This window comes from Phaeoacremonium minimum (assembly GCF_000392275.1).
Source record: "Phaeoacremonium minimum UCRPA7 unplaced genomic scaffold PA7_03_scaffold_7, whole genome shotgun sequence".
Lineage (NCBI taxonomy): Eukaryota > Fungi > Ascomycota > Sordariomycetes > Togniniales > Togniniaceae > Phaeoacremonium > Phaeoacremonium minimum.
The window spans coordinates 28,297-52,982 of record NW_006920914.1 but is presented as its reverse complement, the minus strand read 5'-3'; the positions used below and the strand labels follow the sequence as shown (position 1 = coordinate 52,982).

General features: G+C 54.0%; 9 protein-coding genes across 9 annotated transcripts; 6 read left to right on the top strand and 3 right to left on the bottom strand.

Moving 5' to 3' along the window:
• Positions 1-1,203: 1,203 nt before the first annotated feature.
• On the top strand, positions 1,204-2,881 carry UCRPA7_112 (putative major facilitator superfamily transporter protein; the record flags this gene model as incomplete). The annotated part of the gene is made up of 2 exons (XM_007912710.1): positions 1,204-2,135; positions 2,230-2,881. The coding sequence occupies 2 exons, from the start codon at positions 1,204-1,206 to the stop codon at positions 2,879-2,881; spliced, it is 1,584 nt and encodes a 527-aa protein (XP_007910901.1).
• Positions 2,882-4,838: 1,957 nt separating this feature from the next.
• UCRPA7_111 (hypothetical protein) lies at positions 4,839-5,438 on the top strand (the record flags this gene model as incomplete). The annotated part of the gene is made up of 2 exons (XM_007912709.1): positions 4,839-4,851; positions 4,924-5,438. The coding sequence occupies 2 exons, from the start codon at positions 4,839-4,841 to the stop codon at positions 5,436-5,438; spliced, it is 528 nt and encodes a 175-aa protein (XP_007910900.1).
• A 340-nt stretch (positions 5,439-5,778) lies between these two features.
• Positions 5,779-7,125, bottom strand: UCRPA7_110 (putative nadh-dependent flavin protein; the record flags this gene model as incomplete). The annotated part of the gene is made up of 1 exon (XM_007912708.1): positions 5,779-7,125. One exon carries the CDS (start codon positions 7,123-7,125, stop codon positions 5,779-5,781), a length of 1,347 nt encoding a protein of 448 aa, XP_007910899.1.
• A 3,291-nt stretch (positions 7,126-10,416) lies between these two features.
• UCRPA7_109 (hypothetical protein) lies at positions 10,417-11,849 on the top strand (the record flags this gene model as incomplete). Its single annotated transcript, XM_007912707.1, has 3 exons — positions 10,417-10,489; positions 10,558-11,462; positions 11,523-11,849. 3 exons carry the CDS (start codon positions 10,417-10,419, stop codon positions 11,847-11,849), a joined length of 1,305 nt encoding a protein of 434 aa, XP_007910898.1.
• Positions 11,850-12,694: 845 nt separating this feature from the next.
• On the bottom strand, positions 12,695-13,552 carry UCRPA7_108 (hypothetical protein; the record flags this gene model as incomplete). The annotated part of the gene is made up of 1 exon (XM_007912706.1): positions 12,695-13,552. The coding sequence occupies one exon, from the start codon at positions 13,550-13,552 to the stop codon at positions 12,695-12,697; it is 858 nt and encodes a 285-aa protein (XP_007910897.1).
• A 2,327-nt stretch (positions 13,553-15,879) lies between these two features.
• Positions 15,880-16,659, top strand: UCRPA7_107 (putative dnaj domain-containing protein; the record flags this gene model as incomplete). Its single annotated transcript, XM_007912705.1, has 3 exons — positions 15,880-15,907; positions 15,970-16,030; positions 16,095-16,659. The coding sequence occupies 3 exons, from the start codon at positions 15,880-15,882 to the stop codon at positions 16,657-16,659; spliced, it is 654 nt and encodes a 217-aa protein (XP_007910896.1).
• A 2,446-nt stretch (positions 16,660-19,105) lies between these two features.
• Positions 19,106-19,636, top strand: UCRPA7_106 (putative prenylated rab acceptor 1 protein; the record flags this gene model as incomplete). Its single annotated transcript, XM_007912704.1, has 1 exon — positions 19,106-19,636. The coding sequence occupies one exon, from the start codon at positions 19,106-19,108 to the stop codon at positions 19,634-19,636; it is 531 nt and encodes a 176-aa protein (XP_007910895.1).
• Positions 19,637-21,346: 1,710 nt separating this feature from the next.
• On the bottom strand, positions 21,347-22,167 carry UCRPA7_105 (hypothetical protein; the record flags this gene model as incomplete). The annotated part of the gene is made up of 2 exons (XM_007912703.1): positions 21,347-21,798; positions 21,885-22,167. The coding sequence occupies 2 exons, from the start codon at positions 22,165-22,167 to the stop codon at positions 21,347-21,349; spliced, it is 735 nt and encodes a 244-aa protein (XP_007910894.1).
• Positions 22,168-22,907: 740 nt separating this feature from the next.
• On the top strand, positions 22,908-24,148 carry UCRPA7_104 (putative saccharopine dehydrogenase protein; the record flags this gene model as incomplete). The annotated part of the gene is made up of 3 exons (XM_007912702.1): positions 22,908-23,330; positions 23,394-23,741; positions 23,801-24,148. 3 exons carry the CDS (start codon positions 22,908-22,910, stop codon positions 24,146-24,148), a joined length of 1,119 nt encoding a protein of 372 aa, XP_007910893.1.
• Between the last annotated feature and the right edge of the window lie 538 nt (positions 24,149-24,686).

The window sequence follows — 24,686 nt, the reverse complement described above, 5'->3', positions numbered from 1 at the left end:
AGCCACCCGGCATTATATTCCAACAAGATGTCACCTCAATCCGCGGATCCCCTGGCAGCATGATTCCATGGAGAGCACGGATGACAAGACATAAGACTACAATTGGGGGGCTGCATGTCTCCACCAAGTCATCCGATGGAATCAGTACCTACATTGTATACACAAGCCCGAATTAACTCAGATGCCTCCATAAGTAGCTCAATTACATGCCTTGTCCACTTTATGGAAGTGCTCGTTCAAGGCCAGCGAGTGTCGACTCTTCTCAGTGGCTCCTCACAGGAAGCCAAGACTCGAATCTGGGTACAAGGAGTACCCAAAAGCAGTCATCTTCGAACTCTTGGCTTGCAGCTCTAAGGACATGCAGATCTGATCGGAGCACTCGATAAGAGAATAAAAGGACAGCTTTCATCTTTAGTATAAGACATTCCGTCAGCGCAATTCTAGACCGAGAGCCAGGCGAGGCGCCCGTGACGGCTCTCGCCAAGCCTCATTCATTTATTGGGGAAGTCCTTCTGACTAGCAGCTCCTTGAAGGGGCAAGAGATGTCCTGAGGATCGCGGTGTGATGCCCCAATGCGGCGCCGGGGGTCTTGACCTCTTCTGCAGGGTTGAGGACCGAGCCCGGCCCCATAATTGGCGGCGGGCCAATAGAAGGGCCCGACGGCATTCGGATCGTGGTGTCGGGATAGGAGACGTAAGATCGCCCTTGTCCTGAAGAGGAAGGCCTTTTGGGGGCACTTTTCAGTAGCTAATCCAGGCCTCTTCTCCTGTTGCTCCTTCGCCAGAGCACACAAGACAGCCCCGGGGCTTTTTTTGTCAGACACGGCTCAATGGAATCAATGAAACAACTGCAATGGACTGTCGGCCGCCGCGTAGTCCCTACAACCGCCTAAAGCCATTGCTAACGTACGCTGGCGGTGCCTGAGTTGTCCACTTAGCTTGGAAGTTAGGCGTGCATTTGTCGTCGTCGTCGTCGAAGCCTGTTGTCGGCCGACCCAATTTCGATAATTGGCTGCTGAAGGATTGGAGTCACCGTGCTCCCGGCGACCGATAAGACGTCCAGGCCTCGCTCTTCACTTTGCTCGCATCGATCCCTTGGTGCATTTCTTTCCTTTGCATATAAATACTTGGCCCTTTCAGCCGCCTCTCGCGCCTTTTGTGAATTCGGCAGGCGATTCGGCGGCGGCCAGCAATCATCACCAAGATGACGCAGGGCCAACAGGCGCCCTATCAGGACGCCACCAACGGAGGGGCTCTGGGCGATGCCATTGACCAAGAAGACAGCATCAATGAGCAAACGCCGCTGCTCGCGACCAAGGACATTGCCCCCACGGCCGACCCTCTTGTAGCCAAGGCGACGGTTGCGGCTGCGACGGAGGGCAACGGCAGCGCTGGGCATGACGACGAGGACAAGCCTCTGCCCGTATGGCAGATCGTCCTCCTGTGCTACGCGCGCCTGGTGGAACCCATGGCTTTCTTCTCCATCTTCCCCTACATCAACAAGATGGTTCAGGAGAATGGCGGCCTGGAGCCCGAGGATGTCGGCTTCTACGCCGGCCTGATTGAGTCGCTGTTCAGCCTGACCCAGGCCATCGTCATGATCTTCTGGGGCGAGGCTGCGGACCGCATCGGCCGCAAACCCGTCCTCGTCTTCTCCCTCTTCGGCGTCACCCTCGCAACGTCCATCTTCGGCATGGCCAAGACCATCTGGCAGATGATTCTGTTCCGCTGCCTGGCGGGTGTGTTTGCCGGGACGATCGTCACCATCCGGACCATGATTGCAGAGCACAGCACCCAGAAGACCCAGGCGCGCTCCTTCAGCTGGTTTGCCTTTTCAGGAAACCTCGGCATCTTCCTCGGGCCTCTCCTGGGTGGCGCATTGGCCGACCCGGCAGGCCAGTACCCCAAGGCCTTTGGCAACATCCAGTTCTTCATCGACTACCCTTATGCGCTGTCCAGCTTCGTGGTCGGCAGTGTGGGACTGACGGGCGCCATAGCGGCGGCGGTGTTCGTGAAGGAGACGCTCAAGAAGGAGCCTGGCGACGATGTGCACCATCCGAACAAGCCCAAGAGAGACAGTCATTCGATCATTAAGCTCGTCAAGGCCCCGGGTGTGGGGATGGTGCTCTATGTCTAGTAAGTGCTTTAGTTTCCCGGCGTACTGCCGCCTTATGTTCTCGACTTTCGAGTCCAAGACAGGTTGTAAATGCTGACCTTTTTTTTTTTCAAGCTCGCATATCATGATCTTAGCATTCTCATACACGAGCTTGGTTGCAATTTTCTGGTACACGCCTGTGGAGCTCGGTGGTTTCGGGTTCACGCCGCTGCAGATATCGATCATGATGGCGGTCAACGGCATAGCCCAGGCGACCTGGCTGCTGCTGATCTTCCCGCCGCTGCAGCACCGCATCGGCACGAATGGCGTCATGCGGCTATGCGCCTACGCGTACCCGGTCTTCTTCTTCCTGTGCCCGCTCGGCAACCTCATGCTGAAGCAGCAGACCGAGGCCGCTGTCAAGGCGTTCTGGGTCATCGCGCCCGTGGTCCTCGTCTTTGGCTGCGGCATCAGCATGAGCTTCACGGCCATCCAGCTGGCGGTGAATGATGTCACGCCCAGCCCGCAGGTGCTGGGCACGCTCAACGCGCTCGCCCTGACGGGGGTCAGCATCATTCGGGCCTTCACGCCGGCGCTGTTCAACACCCTCTTTGCCGTGGGGGCGCGCACGCAGTGGTTCTACGGGTACGCGATCTGGGTGCTCATGGTCATCCTGGCGGCGTGGTTTGCTGTCGTCGCGAGATGGCTGCCTGAGAAAGAGGACCTGGTCCGGGAGCGGGAGCGGCGGAGGCAGGAGCAGGAGCAGCAGGAGAACTCTGCGGAGTGAGTGAGGCTTCAAGGGGCAAACGCCGGCATGCCCTACGGAGTGACTCTCCGTATTTTCTAGCCCATGCCTTGGGCAGTGTTTTACGACACCCTCATGCAAGGCTATTATGCATCACTGCCTCGGCGTGTGCTGGCTTACATTGCCTTACAGCAGTCCGGGAGACAAATGCCTCGCTGACACGACTTCATGTGGCTGCATAATCTGTCCGAGGCCACATCTTCACGAAGAGGGGGGTCAGGATGCCTGACGAGATTGAGGACTGATGGTAAGCTCCCAATCCCGGAGGCGGTGCCGACGGCGGCTTGGAGATATAACCAACAAACATGTACGGCGACGATCCTCCCGCAAGAGGAAGGATGTTTTCCTATTTGTGCCTAGGTCGGGCATCGAGCGCTCACGATGCGCTTCGGTCCTCTGACGAAAGGTCATTTGGATGTACTTTTTTCTAGACATACCCTATAGATATCTTGGATACATGTGCTACTGAAGTGATTCTGGTATGCATTTGCCTACTCAAGTGTGCAGATACCAGTATATTTGAAAGGGCAGTGCTTGATGCGTGCCAAAGCTGTACCAATATGTAGATACGATCATACAAGTATTTGATCCATCTCAACACTGAAAACCCCGCGCGCTTATCCAGATCATCTCCATGCTTGGGGGTTCAAAGGAGATTTGTACACTGGATTGCACACTGATGATAGTTGATCCGGCTATGCGGCTACACCCGGCTACCGTGACCTTGATTTCTGCTCTTGAGGTCGGCCACCGACCAGCTACGATATGCAAGGCAACTGAACAACAAAGGCCACCGTGATCATGAGGGCACCCAACACGCGAATCAAGACAGTGCCGACTCGGCCGAGACTGCAGTGTGCTCGAGGCCCAAAGACATGCCGAAGGGCCCAACCAGACAGGCACAGCCCTGAGCCTGGGCGGCGGGAGGATCCATCTGAGCGAAAACTGCAAAGGCTCGACGGAAGGCTGCTTTCTGGCCTCCCGACGATGCGGTTTCGAGAAGTGATTAGATAGCTACAGTCACACTAGAGAGCGAGACTAGAGGGTTCTGCCGCATGGGATGGGACGGACCCTCCCTGGTCCCTGGTGGAGCCGCGCCATTGGCTGGCAGGCCCAAGCCACCGAGCCGGGGTGTCTGTGCCTTGATTGTTGGCGTGACGTCCCTGCTAACGTCATAAGGCCTCCATTGCCCAACCAGAGCACAACTCCAACATGCCTGCGCTGCGCTGCCATTCGCCTGTTCCCGCTTTGCAGGTGAGCCCGAGCGAGCAGACACCGACGACCCCTTCGACCTTGATCAGGGTCCCTCGGGTCCTTTGCTCTTGGTGCAGGGTGTGCGGGTCTCAGGGTCCTCCCGGTCGACTGTCTGTACAGTTGACCAAGCCCAAGCCTGCTTTAGCCCACCATTTTCTCGTTTTTCTTAGTGCGATGTAGACCGTTAAGTCAGGCTCTATGACTCCCTTTGTGTAGCGTGTAGCGGCGGCGGTGTCATGAAGCCTTACATAGTAAGTGGGCTGTGTGGTCGAGACTAAAGGGGGGGAGGCGATATTCCGTATATATCTTCCCGACACCCTCCCTCCAGACCAACACCACTTGGCCATGAGCTTTAGCTTCCGCATTCAGTCTTCGTGATCCTCTCCACACTCTCGCCTCACTTCATCTCATCTCATCTCTGTTCTGTTCTATTACTGTCTCTCATCTGATCTTCCTGAAACAAGATTCTCATCTTGTCAGGTGCTACTATTGAGCCCTGTTATCGACCTCGGAGCCGCCTCCTATATCAAAGGACTCTTCAAAGCTGCATCAGCTTGACCGACGGTCTTGTTCCAGCCATCCCGCTTTATAGAAGTCTTTCCCACAGCGAATTTCAGCTCTCTACAAAAGTAAGAACTCCTCTATCTATCTACATCCAGTTCCATATCCCTCCATTTATCATATCATGTGTGTCATTGGTATATCTCTTCATTACAAGTTAAGGGCGGCATCCTCTTCTTAGAACTCTGAGAACTAACACTGCAACCCAGTGGTTCACGAGCACAAGTACCGCGGCGCAAAGAAGGTCCTATACCTGGAGCCGCCCACCAACGGCAGCGTCACCGTCAAGAAGAAGATCACCCGCATCATCCCGCCCTCCCCACCACCGCCGCCCCCCATCATCGTCAAGCCGCCCCCTCCGCCCCCGATGATGCCCCTCCCGCCTCCGCCGCCCATGTCGGAGCCGGAGCAGATCGACGTCATCGCCGTCGACGTCGCCAAGTCCGAGAAGAGCACCCGCAGCAGCAAGTCCAGCCGCACCAGCCACAGCCGCAGCCGCAGCCACGTCGACAGCCGCGAGCGCGAGGTCTACATTGAGCGCGAGCGCATCGTCCCCGTCCCCGTGCGCGTCCAGCCCGAGTTCGAGACGTTCAGATACGTTGACGCCCCCCGGCGGTGGAGCCCGCCCAGCCCCCCGCGGCGCGAGGTCAGCCAGGAGCGCGAGCGCATCATCGTCGAGGACCATCGCCGCACGAGGGAGTACTACGGCGGCAGTGGTCGCTGAGTGAGGTCGCTATGTTGCCATGTTGTCATGATTACTTTTTTCGCTTCGATGAGGGCATATGGAACCTTCCTGTCTTTTTATCATGTAGTATTTTTCCATTATAATGTACGATGACTCATCTGTGATGAGACCAAAGATGGGTGGATATTGTCTCTAGCGTTGCATTTTGGTAACTCTGTATCATGTGTGGAAGAGCAGGCATGGTGTTTTGGAAACAGAGAAGTCGCAGGTATGGAGGTGGACATGTGGCTTCTATGCTACGACTCTCGGTGGATGGCTTCATTTAGTCACGAGTCTTCGTCGATACGATTTTTTTCTTGTACAATTTACATGGATCTGTCTACTTCTGGGCAATAGTCTTGTCTCTTGAGAATCCCCATCGGATCTGATTAGCAACGTGGATCTGTACGCCCAGCTCCTCTGCCCAAGTCCAAACCAGCCCCGGCTCCTTTTGGAACATCCTGCCCACAGCCGTCAAATCCAACGGCTCCCCATCCTTGCCCTCGAGTAGATCGTTGGCTTGCTTCCCTTTCACTATCCTGCCCACCGTTGACACCAGCGCTCGATCTCCCACTGCCTTCTTGATCCTCATCGCAAACGGCGCCTGGTAATTCGGCACCTGGTCGATCTTTTGCGCTGGATGCAGTCCTCCCGAGCTCACATCGATGAGATCGACGCCGCGGTCGGCAAGGAGAGGCGCCAAGCGCACCGAGTCCTCGACGGTCCAGCTGGGCCCCTCGTACGGCGTGTTCTCCAGCCAATCCGTGGCACTGATCCGAATGAACAGTGGCATCGAATCCGGGATGATGGCACGTGTCAGCTCGACAACCTCCAGCGTGAGCCGCGTCCGGTTCTCGAAGCTGCCGCCGTACTTGTCGGTCCGCACGTTGCTGGCTGGTGAGAGAAACTGATGCAGCAGACGCCCGTGGCCGCTGTGAATCTCAATGACGTCGAAACCCGCCTTCAGCGCGCGCTTGACGGCGGCGCCATAGGCGGCCTTGAAGTCCTCGATGTCCTGGGTCGTCATGGCTCTGGGGACTGCATATTCCTTGTCGTACGGGATCGCCGACGGGGCTTTCACATCGCTCGGCCAGCCCCCGACCTCCTCCGTCGCCACGGCCCCCTTGCTGAGCCAGGGGGCGACGGTGCTTGCCTTCCGACCACCATGGCCGATCTGGATGCCCATCTTCTGCCCCTGCGAGTGCGCAAAGTCGGTCATGCGCTTCAGGGGCTCGATCTGGCTGTCGAGCCAGATGCCCGAGCACTGCGGCGTGACGCGGCCCTCGGGCAGGACCGCGGTCGACTCGACCATGGCGAGCCCGGGGCCCCGCGAGACGATGCCGCCCAGGTGCTGGAAGTGCCAGAGCGTGTGGTGGCCGTTCTCGGCCGAGTACTGGCAGAGCGGCGAGAGCATGATCCGGTTGTGCAGGGTCAGGCCCCGGATCTGGAGGGGCGTGAAGAGCTTGGGGAGAGGCTTTCCATCTGGCTGGGGGTTGGCGGCGCTTCCAGAGGGGTAGTTCTGTATTGGTGTGAAGTATGAGACCTGTAGGGTCTCTGTCAGTTCTCTGGGAGGACAATGACCGGAGAGACGTACACCTGGGGCACCCGTGCTCGGGATTGCTTTCTGCCCATTTTGTTCACGCTTTTCTTTCTGAGGTTTAACCTCGTCTAGGTTGACAACAGCCATCGTTGTTAAGTTACGCTGTCATAATGAGTTGTCAAACTTAGAACATGTAATCTGTTTAGACACGCAGCGTACCTCACTTCCTAAGCTAGACGTTACCTTATGTCAGCATGTGACTCTTGAGACCTGCAGACGTTGTCAGATTGCCGTTCTAGAAGAATCAGAATGGTGAAGCGAGGAGCGGAGGTTACAAAGGCCAGTAGCCGCGCCCCGGTAGCCGGATCGGGTATGTAGGCAAGTAGCCGCGCCTTATCTTGCCAGTTTTATCACAATATGATATCGTTTTTCTCTCATATCTTTTTCATTTTATCATATCTAGATAGCTATATCTTATCTTGATAACTCAGTCTTTGAATCGGTATTCATATCGGAAGAAGTGTTGCAATTCATGTGCCGGGGGCCGGATATAACGCTGTTGTTCGACGCTCTAAGCCGCCAGCAGTATAACATCGTGCCGATCCCGCCGTATAAGCTGCAACAAAATCCAGATTGATGGAACTATACTAACTTCTTATCTCTTATTAGTCTGATTTAAAGAGACTCGCTGGATTCCATCGGGTGTTTCCCGACGGTTGCATCCCCTGGTTGAGAATAGGCTTATCTGCGGAACCACTTTCAGTTGTGGAAACCCACTTAATGTAAACTCCTACTGCGAAGAGAAAGTCGGATAGCCGACGGACCCAATTTCTATAAATGCTGCCTTACTCAGATAGAATCCCATCATTCATTTGACAACGTTGTCAGACAGCTACCTTTAAGATCGCAATATCTGCGTCTTGCGGATTTTGCCCATCATGTCTGAGAAAACAGCGTCAGACAGCGTCGCCCAAGATGTGCTTGTTACTGGAGATGCCAGCTCCTCGCATGTCTTCATTGATCCCGAGAAAGAGAAGAAGGTTGTGAGGAAACTGGACATTTTCATTGTACCGGTCTTTATGATCACTTATCTCTTCAGTTTCTTGGATCGTTCAAATCTTGGGAATGCCAAAGTTGCTGGCTTGGTGAAAGATCTCCACTTAGAGGGCACCCAGTTCAACGGTAGGGCTTCCAATATTAAGACACTTTGGCGTGTGACCAGTACTGAAAATTTACAGTTGCCGTATCGATCTTCTATGTTACATATGTTGTCTTCGAGGTTCCATTGACGGTTTTGTTTAAGGTGGTCGGACCTTCCAAAATGAGTATGTCCTTTTTTAATTCCTTTCCCAGTGCCATTTCTAATGCCAGCCAGTTCCTGCTATCATGATATCTTGGAGTCTTGTCACTGTGTGTACAGGTTTCTGCCAAAACTATGGCGGACTCTTGACCTGTCGTCTTCTTCTTGGCGCGTGCGAGTCAGCACTATTTCCCTCCCTCAATCTCTACGTGTCCATGTTCTGGAAGAGAGAAGAGATTGCCAAACGAGCTTCGGGAATCGGCATTTCCCTCGCTTTGGCAGGCGCATTCGGTGGTCTCTTTGCCTGGGCAATTTTACAGATGGACGGTACCGCAGGTTATGCTGGGTGGAGGTGGCTCTTCTTTATCGAGGGAGCTATCTCATTCGCTCTTGGCATCGCCACATATTGGCTTTTCCCAGACAACCCCGAGACAGCGTATTTCCTGAACGCCGAAGAAAGGGAACTCGCCAAACTACGCCTCGAGGTGCACGGCAACTACGAGCCCTACGACTGGGCTGATGTGAAAGCGGCTTTCAAAGACCCTGTGTGTTGGTTGTCTGGGTTTATGCAGTTCAACGCAGACATTTACAACTATAGTGAGTTGACTAAATGATAGTCAAGTCAAAGTCTTGGCTCAACTAACTCTTCAAGGTATCTCGACCTTTCTGCCCACCATCATCAACGACATCGGATATACCAGCTTGCAAGCGCAATATCTCACAATTCCATGTTACTTGCTAGGCTCGATAGTATACTTCACAGTAGCCACTATTTCCGATAGAGTGAAACGCAGGGGCCCGTTTATACTTTTTGCCGGGATCTTCATCATGACTGGATATTCTGTCTTGCTGGGCAGCAAAACACCAGGCGTCCGGTACTTTGCATGCTATCTGGTCCTCTTTGGCGCGCCCATCATTCCAGGACTGAACTTGACATGGCTCAACACCAACATGAGCCCGCATTTCAAACGTGCCTCCGCCATCGGCCTCAACCAGACGATTGGCAACTCCGGCGGCGTCATTGCAGGGCAGATCTACCTCAGCAGAGAGTCGCCATGGTACAAAACGGGCCACGCGGTGAGCTTGACGGCTTGTGGTCTCACTTGGTGCTGCACCTGGATTATGATGTGGATCCTTTCCAGGAGAAATGCAGAAAAGGATAGGAAGATCCAGGAGGGTACCCCTGACACCGGAAAGGGAGACCATTCAATCTACTTTAGATATCAACTATAAGAAAAGCAGTATAGAGTCACGTATATTGGTAATTACTCGTCATCATGGCTGAAACGGTTATACTGGGGCAAGGGTATATGGCAAAGGATTAGGACATGAAATAATGAGACATTTGAATTATTGTGCCTGTTCGCATGTTGTTTACCTTGGTGAAGAGTATAGACGAATTCTGACTATTCGTTGCCATTGCCCACAAGTCTCGGCGGGGGGAATAATTATGGCTCTAGGTAAACTCATTGGTGAAACGCGTGAGTGCTAAGTATGTGACATTTCACTTGAACAAAGTGATGAATGTGATGCTGAATAGTAAAGTAATATAGTTGCTCCTTGTTTTGTGAGGAAAATGAGAAGATGAATGAGTTGCACGTAGACATATAAGAAATCTTGGCACCGTGGTACTCTCTTTAGTTTTGGCTATGATATCTGTTACCCATGGAGTTAGTGCGCACCAAATCTCAGAAGCCCCTCCCCTTTTTGGGGAAGGCGACAGGGGCTGGCTAGGAGCTACTGCATTGGTCCTGCCTCACATGCGGCACTGCTTAAAAAAAGTGCTTGGGTTGCAAGTTGCGACACCTCTGGTATTGAATTGCTGCCCTTGCAAAAAGCGACACATTGCACTTTTCGCCCAAATTGACCCTTGATTAAGTGAGAACTCCAAAAGTCAGTACTTTCTCTGAGTGGCCTATCTATGTCTGGAAGCGAATCTGCATTGCAGAAAGGCACAAAAAATTCAGTGGCCACCATATTCAAGACAGCCTAAATACTGACAGCTGGCCTTACTTACCTAGTTAGAGCACTCGGCCGTGGAGCTCGACCTCCTTGCGTACCTCCATCGCTCCTGACACACTCTTCACTCTTCTACCTCCGTGCCGAAGACAAACCATTGCACATACGAATATGCAATCATGAAGCTCTCGGTGCTTTCCCTGGGCCTTTTGGCCCTTCTCACGCCTCTGACGGCTGCGTGGACGAAAGAGGGTATGCCTACTCCATCGCCCTACTTTCCTCTCCCTTCAGAGCTGCCGTTAACTCTTCCCCCTGGCTAGACCGTGAGATCTTCACCCTCCGCGACGAGATTGCCGTCCACGAGGGCGCCGACGTGACCTTCTACGACTTCCTCGGCATCACGCCGTCCGCGACGCAAGATGAGATCAACAAGGCCTACCGAAAGAAGTCCCGCTCGCTGCATCCGGACAAGGTGAAGCAGCAGCTGGCAGCGGAGCGCACCAAGGCGAGCAAGAAGAAGGGCAGCGACAAGAAGAAGCCCGGCGTGAACGTTGTCAAGCCGCCGACGCAGTCCGAGATCAAGGCGGCCGTCAAGCAGGCCTCGGACCGGCAGGCGCGCCTGTCCATCGTGGCCAACATCCTGCGCGGCGCCGGCCGCGAGCGCTACGACCACTTCCTCGCCAACGGCTTCCCCGTGTGGAAGGGCACCGGCTACTACTACAACCGCTACCGGCCCGGCCTCGGCACCGTCATGTTCGGCGTGCTGCTCTTCGGCGGCGGCGCCGCCCACTACCTGGCGCTGTACCTGGGCTGGAAGCGCCAGCGCGAGTTCGTCGAGCGCTACATCAAGTTTGCGAGGCACGCGGCCTGGGGGGAGAACCTCGGCATCAACATCCCCGGCGTGGACGCCACGCCGGCGCCCGCGCCTCCCCTGCCTGCCGAGGACGAGCGGCCCATGGCTATGAACCGCAAGCAGAGACGGATGCAGGAGCGGGATGCGAAGCGCGAGGCGGCGAGCGAAGGCAAGCCGTCGCGCCGTGGAGGACGGCGTCTGGGCACGGGCAATTCGGGCACTGCGACTCCCACTGGGGCAGCGAGCGGTCCTACCGGCGCGAAGAAGCGCGTTGTTGCTGAGAATGGCAAGGTCTTGGTCGTCGATTCCCTTGGTGATGTATATCTTGAGCAAGAGGACGAGGAGGGTAACATAGCAGAGTTTCTGCTTGATGTAAGAAGCCCCATACTCCATATATCTACCTTCACTTTTATGCTAACGGACATCTTTCAGCCCAATGAGCTTCCCAAGCCTTCTATCAAGGACACTGCGCTCTACCGCATGCCAATCTGGCTGTACGGCCTGACCGTCGGCCGTGTCCTGTACAAGAAGGAGCAGGGCGAGGACTCCGAGGAGGACGACCTCGTGGATGACTACAAGGAGGTCAACGCGGCGGACACGGACGACTCGGAGCCGGGCAGGCGGACCCCCAGCACGGGCTCGGCCGACGACGGCTTCGAGCTGCTAGACAAGTCGGTCGAGGACCTGGGCAAGGCGACGGGCAGCCAGGCGCAGCAGAAGCAGGGCAAAAGTGGCAAGCGGAAGGGTAAGAAGAGGTAGTCATCGATTTTGAGGGTCGGGAGCTGTTCTTGGCTTCTTGTTCCGCAGGCAATGAATGGCAAAAAAGGGGGGGACGACTCCCGGAAAATGGAGTTGGTGTAGCAAAGACAGACTACCTGTTAGAAAAGAGCAACACAGTCTTACGCGAGATCTCGGAGTTCATGATGCACAGTATCAAAATGAGATGATCTTGAAATTTGTCTGCCCGGTCACATATGCAAACACACGGTTTGAAAGATCTTGATTTGAAATATGACGGGATTTACGCTCATATTGCTAACGAACTAAAATGGAGGACAGGTTCGATAACCCGCCAACGGCTTACCTCGCAGCCCTCGGGGCCATACTTACTCTGATATAGGTGTTTGGTTGAGACTGGGAAGGGTATTTGGAATAGGGGCTTCAGGAGAGGGATCAGATTCACGTACCTCACATAAGCTGCATCACTGAACTCTTCTAAATGAGATAGAACGTTAGCGCTTTGCACAGTTGATAAATCGGGGGAGAAAGAGTTCTCTAAGGGGTAGAGAAAAAGGAAACAAGTAGTGGTAGTGAATGCCTATGAAGAACCCTCAAAAAAACTCCGTCGCCCATAATAGGGGGGTGAATCTTCCTCTGCTACTCGATGCAGTGCAATAACAGACCTTGCGACAACAAACTAATCCTGCACTATGTAAATCCAGTCTCGTCATGAAAACACCTAATGCCAATAATCTCATCATGCCCGATCCTAGCTTTCATGCCTCCATGGTATCAAATCATATGCCAAGAGCTTCCAGAATGATCCGGCTCCTGCTGTCATCTAACGATCTAAGGTATCTGTAGATAGATGCTACTTTCTTATCTCACAGCATCTCTTCATCGCGCCACTGGTGGTACGCGCCATACTGGTTCTCCATGGCAGCCTGTCTCTGCCAGTCCAGGCCGGTGTTAGTAGTCTTGTAGACAGGATCTGTGGCGGGCGAGTAAGTCGGTCCACCGACGGAGGTACCGAAATGCGAGTAGACGTCTTTGGATCGCGGCTCCATGGACATATCGTAGTCTCCACCGCGGCTAGCTGACGCCTCGTACTCACGCCTGGCCATCTCCTCGTAGCCAGAGGCCATATATGGCTCCATGTAGTTCTGGGGCTGCATCCACCGTCCATCACCGGCCTGTATGGGAGTGAGCATGGTGCCGTCAAGGCTCATCACCTTGGGGGTCTCATGCTCCTGGACTTTGCGCTCCATTCGTATCTTGGCGAGGGTCTCCTCCTGCTCCAAGGTCGTGGAACTCCAAGCCAGCGTAGGGTTGTCGATGCTGTTGGTGGGAGGGCAAATGCTCCATAGTTGAATCAACCGCATCTTTTGACTGTCATCGGCCGCTTTGAAGAGCTGGATTTGAGAGGGTGAGAGTGCAGATGTGTCTACGCCATAGGTCCTCAGAATGTTCTCCAAATCGGGGTTCTCGGACTGAGGAGGCTCAGATGCCGGCCTTTGCGGCTGCTGCGGCTCTGGTTGGTTCTGGCTTTGAGACTGAGCCTCAGCTTGCTGCTGATCCTGCTGCTGCTTGGCTAGGTGTGCGGAGTGGTTGTAGTGCTGAGAAATATACACTATCTTGGGCTCTTCCGGCGGCAGTTGCTGGGAAGGATCAAGGGTCAAGTTGCGGGTGAAGAGACTGGCCAGCTCCTCCTGAACCTGCATGTTGGGTTGGATGAAGATCATCTTGTTCAACTGTGAGGGGGAGTTAGCACATTCACGTCCAGATGTAAGTGGCTTTTGCCTTACCGTGCTGCACGTCGAAGTGCAGAATTGATGCGACAAATGATTATTTTCCTGTCCTCCAGCATACAAATAATGCCCAACAATAGCTCTGACAGTGGCAAGATGCTAGAGTTTGCACTGAGTGGTCAGCTGAACAACCAGCGTGGCAATGATGATGAAGGGTGGTGGTAAGAAGCGGATGATGCTCTCGGCTCGCTTGGTGTAAGCGGAGGGTAGAATTGTATGTAACAACTTTGTTTTATATTGACTATGCTATTTACTCGACGCTGATTAAAACCGGGGTAGAGTCAAAGAAAAGGACGATTAGAGGGCGAATATCCCGTTCGGAAGAGACAAAGACCGTCGTCGAGGCAGGACAGCGGGCGTCGATGGTATAACGGATCAGGAGGTTCACTTGTTCGTTCGGCTGCGATCGGGTGACTGTCTTTCACTGACGGTAGCTCTGGTGCAAGGGCGCCAAACGCGGGGCAGTTAGTGGGCGGTGACTCGCACAAGGGCGAAGGCGGCCAGTTCTTGATGAGGGAGCTACGCCCTGTTTTGCGTCTTGAGAGTGACGAGAGAGAATCAGGGAATGGCAAAAGAGAAAGTTGATGATGCAAAAGAGGCTGAAGCAAACAAAGCGAAGTCGGCAGGTTTGCGACCTTATATCTGATGAAGAAAGAGGGCCAGGCAGGGAAAATGAAATGAGGAGGGGTAGGCAGCCCGTAATTTCGTTGAGCAGGTGCACGAACAGAAACAGGCACCTGGCGCGCGCTGGGTAAGGGACGAGTGGCACCTAGAAAGGGGGGGGAGCGATCGAGGCGGTGACGCCAACAAGACGCCAACGAGTTCCCCAATGCAGGTCCGCTACTGTACATGTACAGTTACAGTTACAGTGTTGATGGTGGGGGAGGAAGGAGGGATGCACAGCCAAGCGCCGCTTCCCATCCTATCCTATTCTATTCTATTCTTCAGAAGGAAGGTATCTCTTCTTGTGTTCTAAAGATCTGCTATGTCCTCTTTATCGTTCGTGAATGCTCTTTGTGTTGCTCATCGACTCTCATCGAGTGACTTGACTTGACTTCTGCGATTCACCAGCCGTCCCTTGCCGTGTCCCAGAATTGCTGGATATCCCAGCAGTCCCATTAGTCCCAGAAGTCCCAGGCAGCTTGTTGGGCCGTCCTACAGTTGCTCCATCCCTCAAAGAGGTGTCATGCGTCACGTTTAGGCGACTTGAAACGGCTCTAGAACCTCCACATCCACAGACGGCGACAGGTGCTCCAGCTGATCTAGAGCATACCCTCCAATGACGGTGTGACACGAGATGGGGCAAAGCAGCAGTCTGATGGGGAGTGAGACAGGTACAAAGCAGGAACTATTCTTTTCTAGTGTTGGAATTGTAGACTGCATCAACTATGTACTGCTGCTCCTCTTCCGACCGGATGGATCCTGCAGTAGTAGCACTACGAAGAACATGCCGACAGTCCACCGATGGCTGTCCAGCTATCCAAGAGAGGCATATCTGAGATGGAGGTAATGCACAGCTGCACAAAATCTGGCTGCCCAGAGAGGGCTATAGTGGCTGCATGAATTTCTCAGAGGTCGCGAGATATAGATAGAGTGGTCTGAAGGCAAATGGCTAGATCTCCATCATGAGCTCATCATTCTTGAATTCACACTCCTGATGCACATATCAGCATATGATAATGTGCAGGGCAGCGATAAGTTAGCGGTTCCAGAGACAGGCCTGACATGCCCCACATTGGTTGGGCTGCACCTGCATCCAGGGGCGTGGTAAAATACTGTCAGTATTTTCTTCGGAGCCCGTAGTTTACACCTGACCTTTTAATAAGTAACTGTCGAGCCGATCCATTTGAACAAATTTTTCGCGCATGGGCCGACTAATAGGAGATTGAATGGAATAGTAAAAACATCGCATAATGTGGTTCGTTGCATCTCTTCTTGTCTTTTCAGAGTTGGTAGAGATACCTTGAAGGTTTCTGATGGTGATTTACTGATCGATGTCACAGGTAGGGTAACTTACAGACATGGTCCGTGCGTCACGGGTCATCAAGAGATCAAGCCACGTTGACGCCACACCCCGATGACGTTGCTCTCCAGAAACCATGTCTCGAACTGCCCTCTCTGCCCTCAAGTCTCAGTCCTATCATCATCTTCTATTCTACCAAAAGGGGGCGATTTTCTCATTCCTAGAAGAATATTCGACGCTCTACCTTTGATTTCAACCTAATAAGCTGTCATAATTACTATCATCCTACCTTGACAGCATGGCCACTGGACCGCCTCCCAACTACTGTAAGTTGCCCCCACCGCGCACGAGGCTGTAAGCCCAGACTAATACGCCGGGAACTTGACAGATGCTATTCTTGAGGTCGTAGAATCAGCGTCGACGCAGCAAATTCGAGATGCATACAAGAAGTAAGCTTACACCAAGCCCATCCACAACGCACTTCACAGGCTAACAGTTCGTCCCCCTCATCAGAGCCGCGCTGAAAACCCACCCCGACCGGGTGCCCGCCGACTCCCCAGAGCGGCCCGCCCGCACGCGCAAGTTCCAGCTCGTCAACGACGCCTACTTCACGCTGTCCGACGCCACGCGGCGGCGCGAGTACGACTCCCAGCGCAAGCTCTTCGGCGGCTCGACGCCGTCCGACCCCTTCGCCGAGAACGACACCAACGGCCCGCAGCAGGGCGGCGGCCAGTCGGGCTTCAGCTGGGCGTGGAACTTCTTCTCGGGCCAGAACCAGGGCGGCGCGGGCGCGCAGACGGGACAGACGCGCCAGGATGCCGAGAACGAGCAGTTCGGCGATGTATTTGAGGAGATGCTGCGCGAGGAGGGCATGGCGGAGCCGAACGGGCGGCCGACCAGCAAGTTCTGGGGCGTCGTCGGCGGCGTTAGCGGCGGCGCCCTGGGGTTCATCGTTGCGAACGTGCCGGGCCTGCTGGCCGGCGCTGTAGCAGGGAATAGGCTCGGCGCGGTGCGGGATGCGAAGGGGAAGAGTGTGTATGCGGTGTTCCAGGTGAGTGCGAGCGTGGAGGTGGGATAGAAACGGGAGTACTGCGAGTTGCTCGTGGGTATTGGCCCATTGGAACCGGGACCTCGGTGCACAAGATGCTGATTGGGAGCCTTCTAGGAACTACCACAAAACGATCGGTCGAGGCTGCTTAGCCAGTTGGCTGCGAAGGTGTTTAGCCACGCCGTAGGCATCTAAAGTCAAGAAACATATTGCGTTGGCCCCAGGCTAGCACCAAAGGGTTTCAGTACGGAGTTTCGGTACATGCTTTTGTCGGCCATAATCACAGGAGGTTCAGATAATCCACGATTCTGAAGAGACTGTCTAAATGAAACATGACGTTTCTTGGAGAAGTTGACGAGGGCCGCATCAGACACAGCCTGTGTCTTCCACGGACGGCGGCCATACTACTTAGCGGAGCGTTGTTATTCAGCACAGTAGATAGATACACACAATCATCTTTTTGAAGCCACCTCTGATATGTGATAGTCCGTGAGAATTGTGGTTTGAAATTACCCTGACAAACACCCAGATACCCGGTCCTGACCACCAGCTTCTTTGGAACAAGGGAACCTCAGCCTCCGTCTGACACACACTTGTTCCACCGATAAGAAAGAAGCTCGGGGTTGTCCAGACCATACCAGTTGATGGTAAAGGCACGAGCGGCTATATTTAAACTAATACTATTCAGCTTAGAATCAGCCATAGTAAGTGGCGGTATCATGGTCTAGCCGGTAGAATGGAGTGTCGTCTGGAATGGCGAGCTGAAGACAGAGGATTGAGTAGGAATGCTATGAGCTCCTTCCGCCCCAAAACGCCCTCTTACAGTGATTAGAATTGGGACTATTGGACTAACACATGTCAATTAATACAATGCTCTTTTCGAACCATGTCGAGATAAGGTTGGCTTGACTTGGCAGCATATCACCAATCTTAGCCGGATACCTGGCAATATCTCCTACAATTGGGTCGTGAGTAATCTATGCCGGACAAGTTCTCAACGTGCCACGGCCTGAGTGCAACTCGTTCCTCCGTTTGCACCCTCCACCGGCTAACGGGAAGGTAGGGCGACATTGAAGGTAAGCAAACTAATCAAGTGGATGCGGTTGGACCGCCAGTCGAAAGCTCTCTGGAGCTTGGGGCACATATACGGACGGGGCGAGAGATCGGGCAACGTCAGGCAAAATGAAATAGCACAAAAGAAATTTAGGTTAGGTATTGCTAGTAAGCTGTTTGGCTACACGGAATTTCCAATCCATCCACTCAATCTGAAGTGTTATTTTTTCTTGGAAAGTTGTTTGGAGTGGCTTTTGACTGCAGTAGCTTGTAGCTTCCCCCACCACCACCAGCTCCCACTGGTCGCTCCTTCTCCACGGCCAGCACACCCGGCATTTACTAAGGCCAAGGCCAGTTAGGCGAGAGGCAAGCCTAAGGCAAGGCAAGGAAGGGCAAGGCAAGGCAAGATCAAGCAGGGCAAGGTCGATTCGATTCGATGAAAGAGCGGTCGGGTTCGTGAGCAGAGCGTCCCTGCCCGATTTTTTCTGCCTTGCCTCCTCTTCCTTACCTTACCTTTTTCCATAAATACTCCTCTTCACCTCACACCTGCACTGGCCGCAGGTTTCCCCTCTGCGCGCTTCTCTTTTACGGGGCGACATGAGGAGGGAGGAGCAGCCGTCCGACCATCTGTGTACGATACGATAAGCGTGTACAATACAGCACGATCCAGCTGAACCAGCCAGCGCAGGGGCACAACGACGCTTTCCGATAGGCCCGAGTCGCCCGGCTGGGTCTGGGAAGGAGAGGATCTGGGCAGCCAGGGGCTTCAGCGTTTTTGGCCACGGCATTGGGTTTAGCGGCACATCATTCAGCATCCTCATCAAACCGCCCCCTGACTATCCACGAAAATCACCACCTCCTACGGTCTTACCCCTACTCGAGGAAACTCTACACGACCATCAGAGGAAGCAATCGTCAAGTCCTCACTATCTCATTGAGATCTGTCTTTTGTCGTCGTTCTCGACACATCTGTCAAACCGCATATCCTCAACCAGAAGGTGAAGCTGGGTGTTCTTGCCAGGTTGCGTAAGCACAGCAATTGCGCCCACTTGCCTCATCCCTACCGCACGTTGTGAGTGGTGGTTTCCTAAAATAAAATTTAATTCGTCGCTCAATCTAAACTTCGTGTTTTTTTGACAGATCTCCAATTGTCGACCCAGATCTTTTCACAACTCTGGCTTTCCCACGACGATCTTGACACGCGCACTCATTTTTCACCCGACAACACGTCTTCCTGAGACATCTGCATTCCATCAAGCGGACTTTCGTCATACTCACGATCATTGTTCTTCTTCGACTCTGCTCGACAACCACCTACGTAACCAAACCAAACAACTCGACTTTTTAAGCCCAGCGGCAGCATCGTCACTACTGTTCTCTTGACTCTCTTCTGTCTCCAGGATCACTCCTCACTTCACGCAAAATGGCTCGCATTCAGATTCCCCTGGACGTCCTGACGTCGCGCCTGAACCTTCAGGACCGCTTCGCGGGCATGCGTTCCGGATCTCTTACGAACCGGTTCTCCAACTTGCGGCCCATCTCCGAGTTTCTCGACATTAAGCGCATCTCGAAGCCTGTCAACTTCGCCGAGATGCAGTCCCGCGTCAATTACAACTTGAGCCACTTTTCCAGCAACTACGCTGTCGTCTTCGTCATGCTCTGCATTTACGCTCTTCTGACGAACCCCTGGTTACTCTTTGACATCATCTTTGTCGTCGCCGGCATGTACCTCATTGGAAAACTCGATGGTCGTGACCTCGAGATTGGCCAGAACCGCATCACCCCGGCTCAACTGTACACTGGTCTCTATGTCATTGCAATTCCTATCGGTCTCATTTCTTCGCCTTTCAGCACTATCCTCTGGCTGATTGGCGCCAGTGGTGTGGTCATTCTTGGCCATGCTGCTCTAATGGATAAGCCTCTCGAGGAGGCTTTTTCCGGGGAGGCGGTCTAAGTGGTCGGCCGCGAGCTCCCAAACGTGCGCCCCAATGGGGAAGACCATCGAGGCGCGGTCGGAGGAGATACACGGAGCGCGCTGGCTTTGTACAAGATTTATGGGGTAATGGAGGACGCGTTGTGGAGGAACTTGATACAGGGGATGATACTGATACACAAGGCGTTGGTTTGAGTTCTTCCAGGAGTTCTCGATTTGTTAGCGATCCATTGAATTTTACGGGTATAGACTTGGGAGAGGGCATGTCTCGGCCACGCAGGGACTACGCTTATGGGCACTCCGATGATGATGTTACTTCTCAGGATGATTCGGACCAAGACTCGGAAGAGGATTCTGACAATGCGGCACAAGTAACGCTACGTGGAAAGGAAGAGGCACTAGTCGAGTCGGCCTTGGCCAGGATTCGCCGCGCCCAGGTTAAAGGAAAGGAAGAAGTCAGACTCAATAAGGAGGAACTCGCAGCACTGGAAAGGAGGCGGAAGCGGATGCAGGCTGAAGCAGCCAGAGGAAGCGGCTCTAGTGGAAGTGAGCGCAGAAAGCGCAAAGAGGCCGAACAACGCTTTGCGGTGCCGATTTCACACCTCGATCCGACTTCACGCAAGAAGCGACCAACTTCTTTACATCCTGACGATGCTTTACCTCGCCATCCTTCCCCAGAGGCTGCAAACGACTCTCAAGAACGACTTCCACCAATGGGATTCTTTCCTCCCCCTTCTGCATCTCGCTCTCGACCTCGCTCTGCTACTTCTTCCTCTCAACGATTGCCAAGCCGTGGGGCTGGTGCTGAGGCTGGCTCTTCACCTTTTCGGTATTCCTATGTTCAAGCTGCGCCGCCATCGACAAGGCACGTCTCAGACACTGCAGCCAGGCCTCAATCCGCGCGTGGTCCTCACTATCATGAGGGATCGTGGTTTCCCAATCCCAACGCGGCTGTTTCGGCCCCTTCTGTCACTTCTTCTCGTCAACAAGCAGCACTGGATCCATTCCGTTATATGACTGCGGGATCGCCTGCGCCGTACCATGAAACTGGCGCTGCTCCGTCTCGTCGTCATGTTTCGGGACCACCTGGTAATGCTGAGTATGTCAATGTTCCTCGCGGGGCCGTTCCTGCTGCAGTCAGGGGTGGCAGATCCTCCAGACGTGTCAGCCTGGACGATACCAGCGAGGAGGCTAGTGAAGATGACGAGACCACGAGTGACGAGCGTGATCAGGGTGCCCGGGTTAGAAACTCAAGTGACTCGAGGAACCGCGAAGAGATTGTCGTTGTCGAGCGAGAACCTACACCAAGTCCCGAGCGGCCAAGGAAAAAATCGTCATCGGGATCATCTCCCAAGAAGAAACAGGTCGCTCTCACCTCAAGTCGGAAGAAGAAAGGGAGGTAATATCATTATCTGTTGAGTGTGCAAAAGGAATGAGTGGCTGAGAATACCCTGAGCAAAAAGCGTAATCGGGATTATGCATTGATAGACTAGTATGGGCTTTTAATAATAGTATTGATTTGATCTCCTACGTATTTTCGATATGACTGGTGAAAAGTGTTGGGTATTTACTGTCTGCGTAAATTGACTTTTGTCGGAAGAAGGAAAAGTGCCATCCCATATCATATCCAGGAAGAAAACGCCATTAAATACAGGGATTAATCTTTCCAAGCCACAATCTACCTACTGAACCATGCTCATGTGAACAATGGTCTTTAAACCTCGACTTCGTTTAAAAGAATTTCCCAACCATTCCCGCTACATCTCCCCAACCGCCGCCACCACCACCACCGCCTCCGCCCCAGGAGTCACGCTCAACGCTCCGCCGCTCCCACTGCATCCCGCCGTCGCGGCCCCGCTCAATATGGGCGCTGCCGCCGCCGCCGCCGCCGAGCCCGCCGGCCATGCGCATCGCCTCGCCGACAAGGCCAATGCTGTCGCCGCCCATGGCCTTGGCGCCGATGCCGAGGGCGCGCTCGAGGCCGGCGGGCATGCGGAGCCCGAAGCGGGCCAGCAGGGCGGTCAGGGCGCCGCCGGTGATGAGCGGCATGACGACCAGCATGAAGACCTTGACGGGGTGCCGCTTGGCGTAGTAGACGAGGTCGCGCAGGAGGCGCTTGACCTTCTTGATGGTGCGGGACATGAAGGAGGGCCGGGGCGAGCGCTTGTAGTACGAGGGACGGCCTGAGAGGAGCAAAAGAGTGTTAGAGCTGCGTTGTGCACAAGGGGGTGGCTTGCTTGAAGAATGAATTGGATGTGGCAGGGCTTACTCAGGCCGAAGAAGCTGCGCGTGCTGACATTGGGCAGGCCGAAGAAGCTCGACTTGCTCGAGTTGTGCTTGTGGTAGTGGCTGTCGCCGCCGAAGATGGAGCCGGCGATGCTCTGGCTGCCGTGGTGCCTCGAGCGGGAGCGGGACCTGGACCTCGACTTGGACCGTGACGACTTGTGGTGCTTGTCATGCTTATCGTGCTTGTGGTGCTTCGACGAGGACGAGTGGTGGTGCGACGAGCGCCGCGAGATGACGGAGCCGCCGTCCCAGTCCCAGAAGCCCATCTTTGCGTGTAAGAGCTCTTTCTGGCAGCTTACACCGCTCGATAATATATATATATATAGAGTTGATCTCAAAATAGGAACTTGAAATGAGGCCTTTTGCGAAAGTGAAGAGCTGCAGTTCCAGTACTCGCAGCCTGCTTGCGCAGATTGCACTCTGCTCTATTCAGCTCAGCTCAGCGCAGAACCAATTGGGGACGAAAGCTGCAAGCTCTTTGCGGACAAGATGGGATTGGACGGATAGCGGCCACCACGATAGGGACCAGCCGTTTTTCTAGCGGTGAGAAATCGTGGGGCTGGGAGAGCCGTCCCGACTCCTGATCCACGGCGGGTCTAGCACCGTTTCAGCCTAGCGTTTTCTCCGCCAGTTTGCAGGGGTCAAGCCACTCGAGCCACTTTAGCACTGACAGCCACAGCAGAGACAGAAGGACGGCAGAGCTCCGAAGAGCGGTGGGCTGAGAGAGTCACCAAAAAAGTTGCCAGGGCAGAAAATTCGCCATACTGCATACTGCATACTGCGCAGAGTGGCACGTTAAAAAAAAAGCATCTGAGGTATGAGTCAACAGCTGGGCAGATACTCGGCTATATCTTTGTATTCGCTTGCAAGTAGAACCCAATTGACATTTTCTCCTCTCCAGATTCTCAGTCAACACCTTCTGTCGGTCCCAATTGCATCTGCCAGTCCCAGACCCCGCCATCAGTCGACGTCAAAGTCCCGTCCCCTCCGCAGCATCCACACCACGATGGCCTCCACCATACTACACCTCCGCTCCGAGACCAAGCCGCTCGAGCACCGGAGTGCCCTGACGCCCACCACAGCCAAGAAGCTGATCGAGGCCGGCTACACCATCAATGTCGAGCGCAGCCCCGAGCGCATCTTTGACGACAGCGAGTTCGAGGCCGTTGGCGCAACGCTTGTCCCCGAGGGCAGCTGGCCGAATGTCCCCAAGGACCACATCATCATCGGCTTGAAGGAGCTACTCGAGGAGGACTTTCCCCTCAAGCACGTTTTTGTGCATTTTGCGCATTGCTATAAATTTCAGGACGGGTTTGAGACAGTCCTGGCCCGCTTCCCTCGCGGCGGTGGCACTCTCCTTGATCTCGAGTTCCTTGTAGACGACAACGGTAGAAGATGCGCTGCGTTCGGCTACCATGCAGGCTTTGCTGTAAGTGCTATGTGATCTATCCTGACTTCCTGTCTTGGTAGTGTGCTGACTGTGTGCCTAAAGGGTGCAGCTCTGGCGCTTGAGACGTGGGCGTGGCAACTGAACCATACCGACCCCTTCCCCGGCGTAGCTTCATACCCGAACGAAGACGCTCTGATTGCAGATGTGCAGAAGGCGCTCGCAGAGGGCAAGGCAAAGGCCGGCCGCTTCCCTCGTGTAATCGTCATTGGGGCCCTGGGCCGTTGTGGCCGTGGTGCCGTGGATGCCTTCACTCGTGCTGGTGTGCCGGATGAGAATATCCTTCGGTGGGATATCCAGGAAACGTCCGCGAAGTCTGGTCCATACAAAGAGATCACCGACAGTGACATCTTCGTCAACTGTATCTATCTCACCTCTAAGATTCCCCATTTTGTGAGTCTGGAATCGCCATTTTCGTGTATTGGATGTAAGCTAATCTTGAGTTCCCCCAGGTCAACTTTGAGAGCCTCAAGGATGCCGATCGCAAGCTGAGCGTGGTGTGCGATGTGTCTGCAGACACCACGTCGCCATTTACACCTGTCCCCATCTACACCGTTGCTACCACCTTTGACAAGCCCACCGTGCCTGTCGAGGTCGAGAGCGGGCCCAAGCTCAGCGTCATCAGCATCGACCACCTGCCGTCGTTGCTGCCGAGAGAAGCCTCCGAGGCATTCAGCAGCGACCTCCTGCCGTGCCTCCTGGGCCTCAAGGACTGGCGCAACCACCCGGTGTGGTCGAGAGCGGAGAAGCTGTTCCAGGAGAAGGTGGCGGCTCTACCCCCTAGCGCCCTGGAGAAGTAGAAAAGGGGCTTGTAGATATGTTGAGATAGGAAAGGGATTTGGATGGCGTTTTTGGAGGATGTCTTATTCTTCATCCTGAATCTTCTCAGATGCGTAGACAAAAGCGCGATATAGAGACCAAAAAGGAAAGACCCACACGAAAGGGGCCTTCTGATAGAATCTGCTAGGCGCGAGCAAATGGTATGACGAGTTTTGAATGAGACTTTTTAGCAAGAATCTTCTGGAGCATGTGAGCAAACATATTTCCAGTGTTGAAGACGAGACGGGTACATGAGTACTCAGCCCACGCCCTTTGATTCGGACCCTCCCCAGCGATTGTCACGAAGCGGATGTTGTACACATGGAAATCATAAGAAGATGCTGCCCAAAATAGCAACCTAGATCGTCTTCATTCAAGAGCTAATTCCCTATCCGTCACAGAAAAATACATTCTCTCGATAATCAACTTCATAAGCCGTGTGCTAGACCTTAGCCGCCGTGCCATGGTCTCCTTCCCTTGCCGTTCATCATGCTGCAAATATCCTACCCATCTTCACTC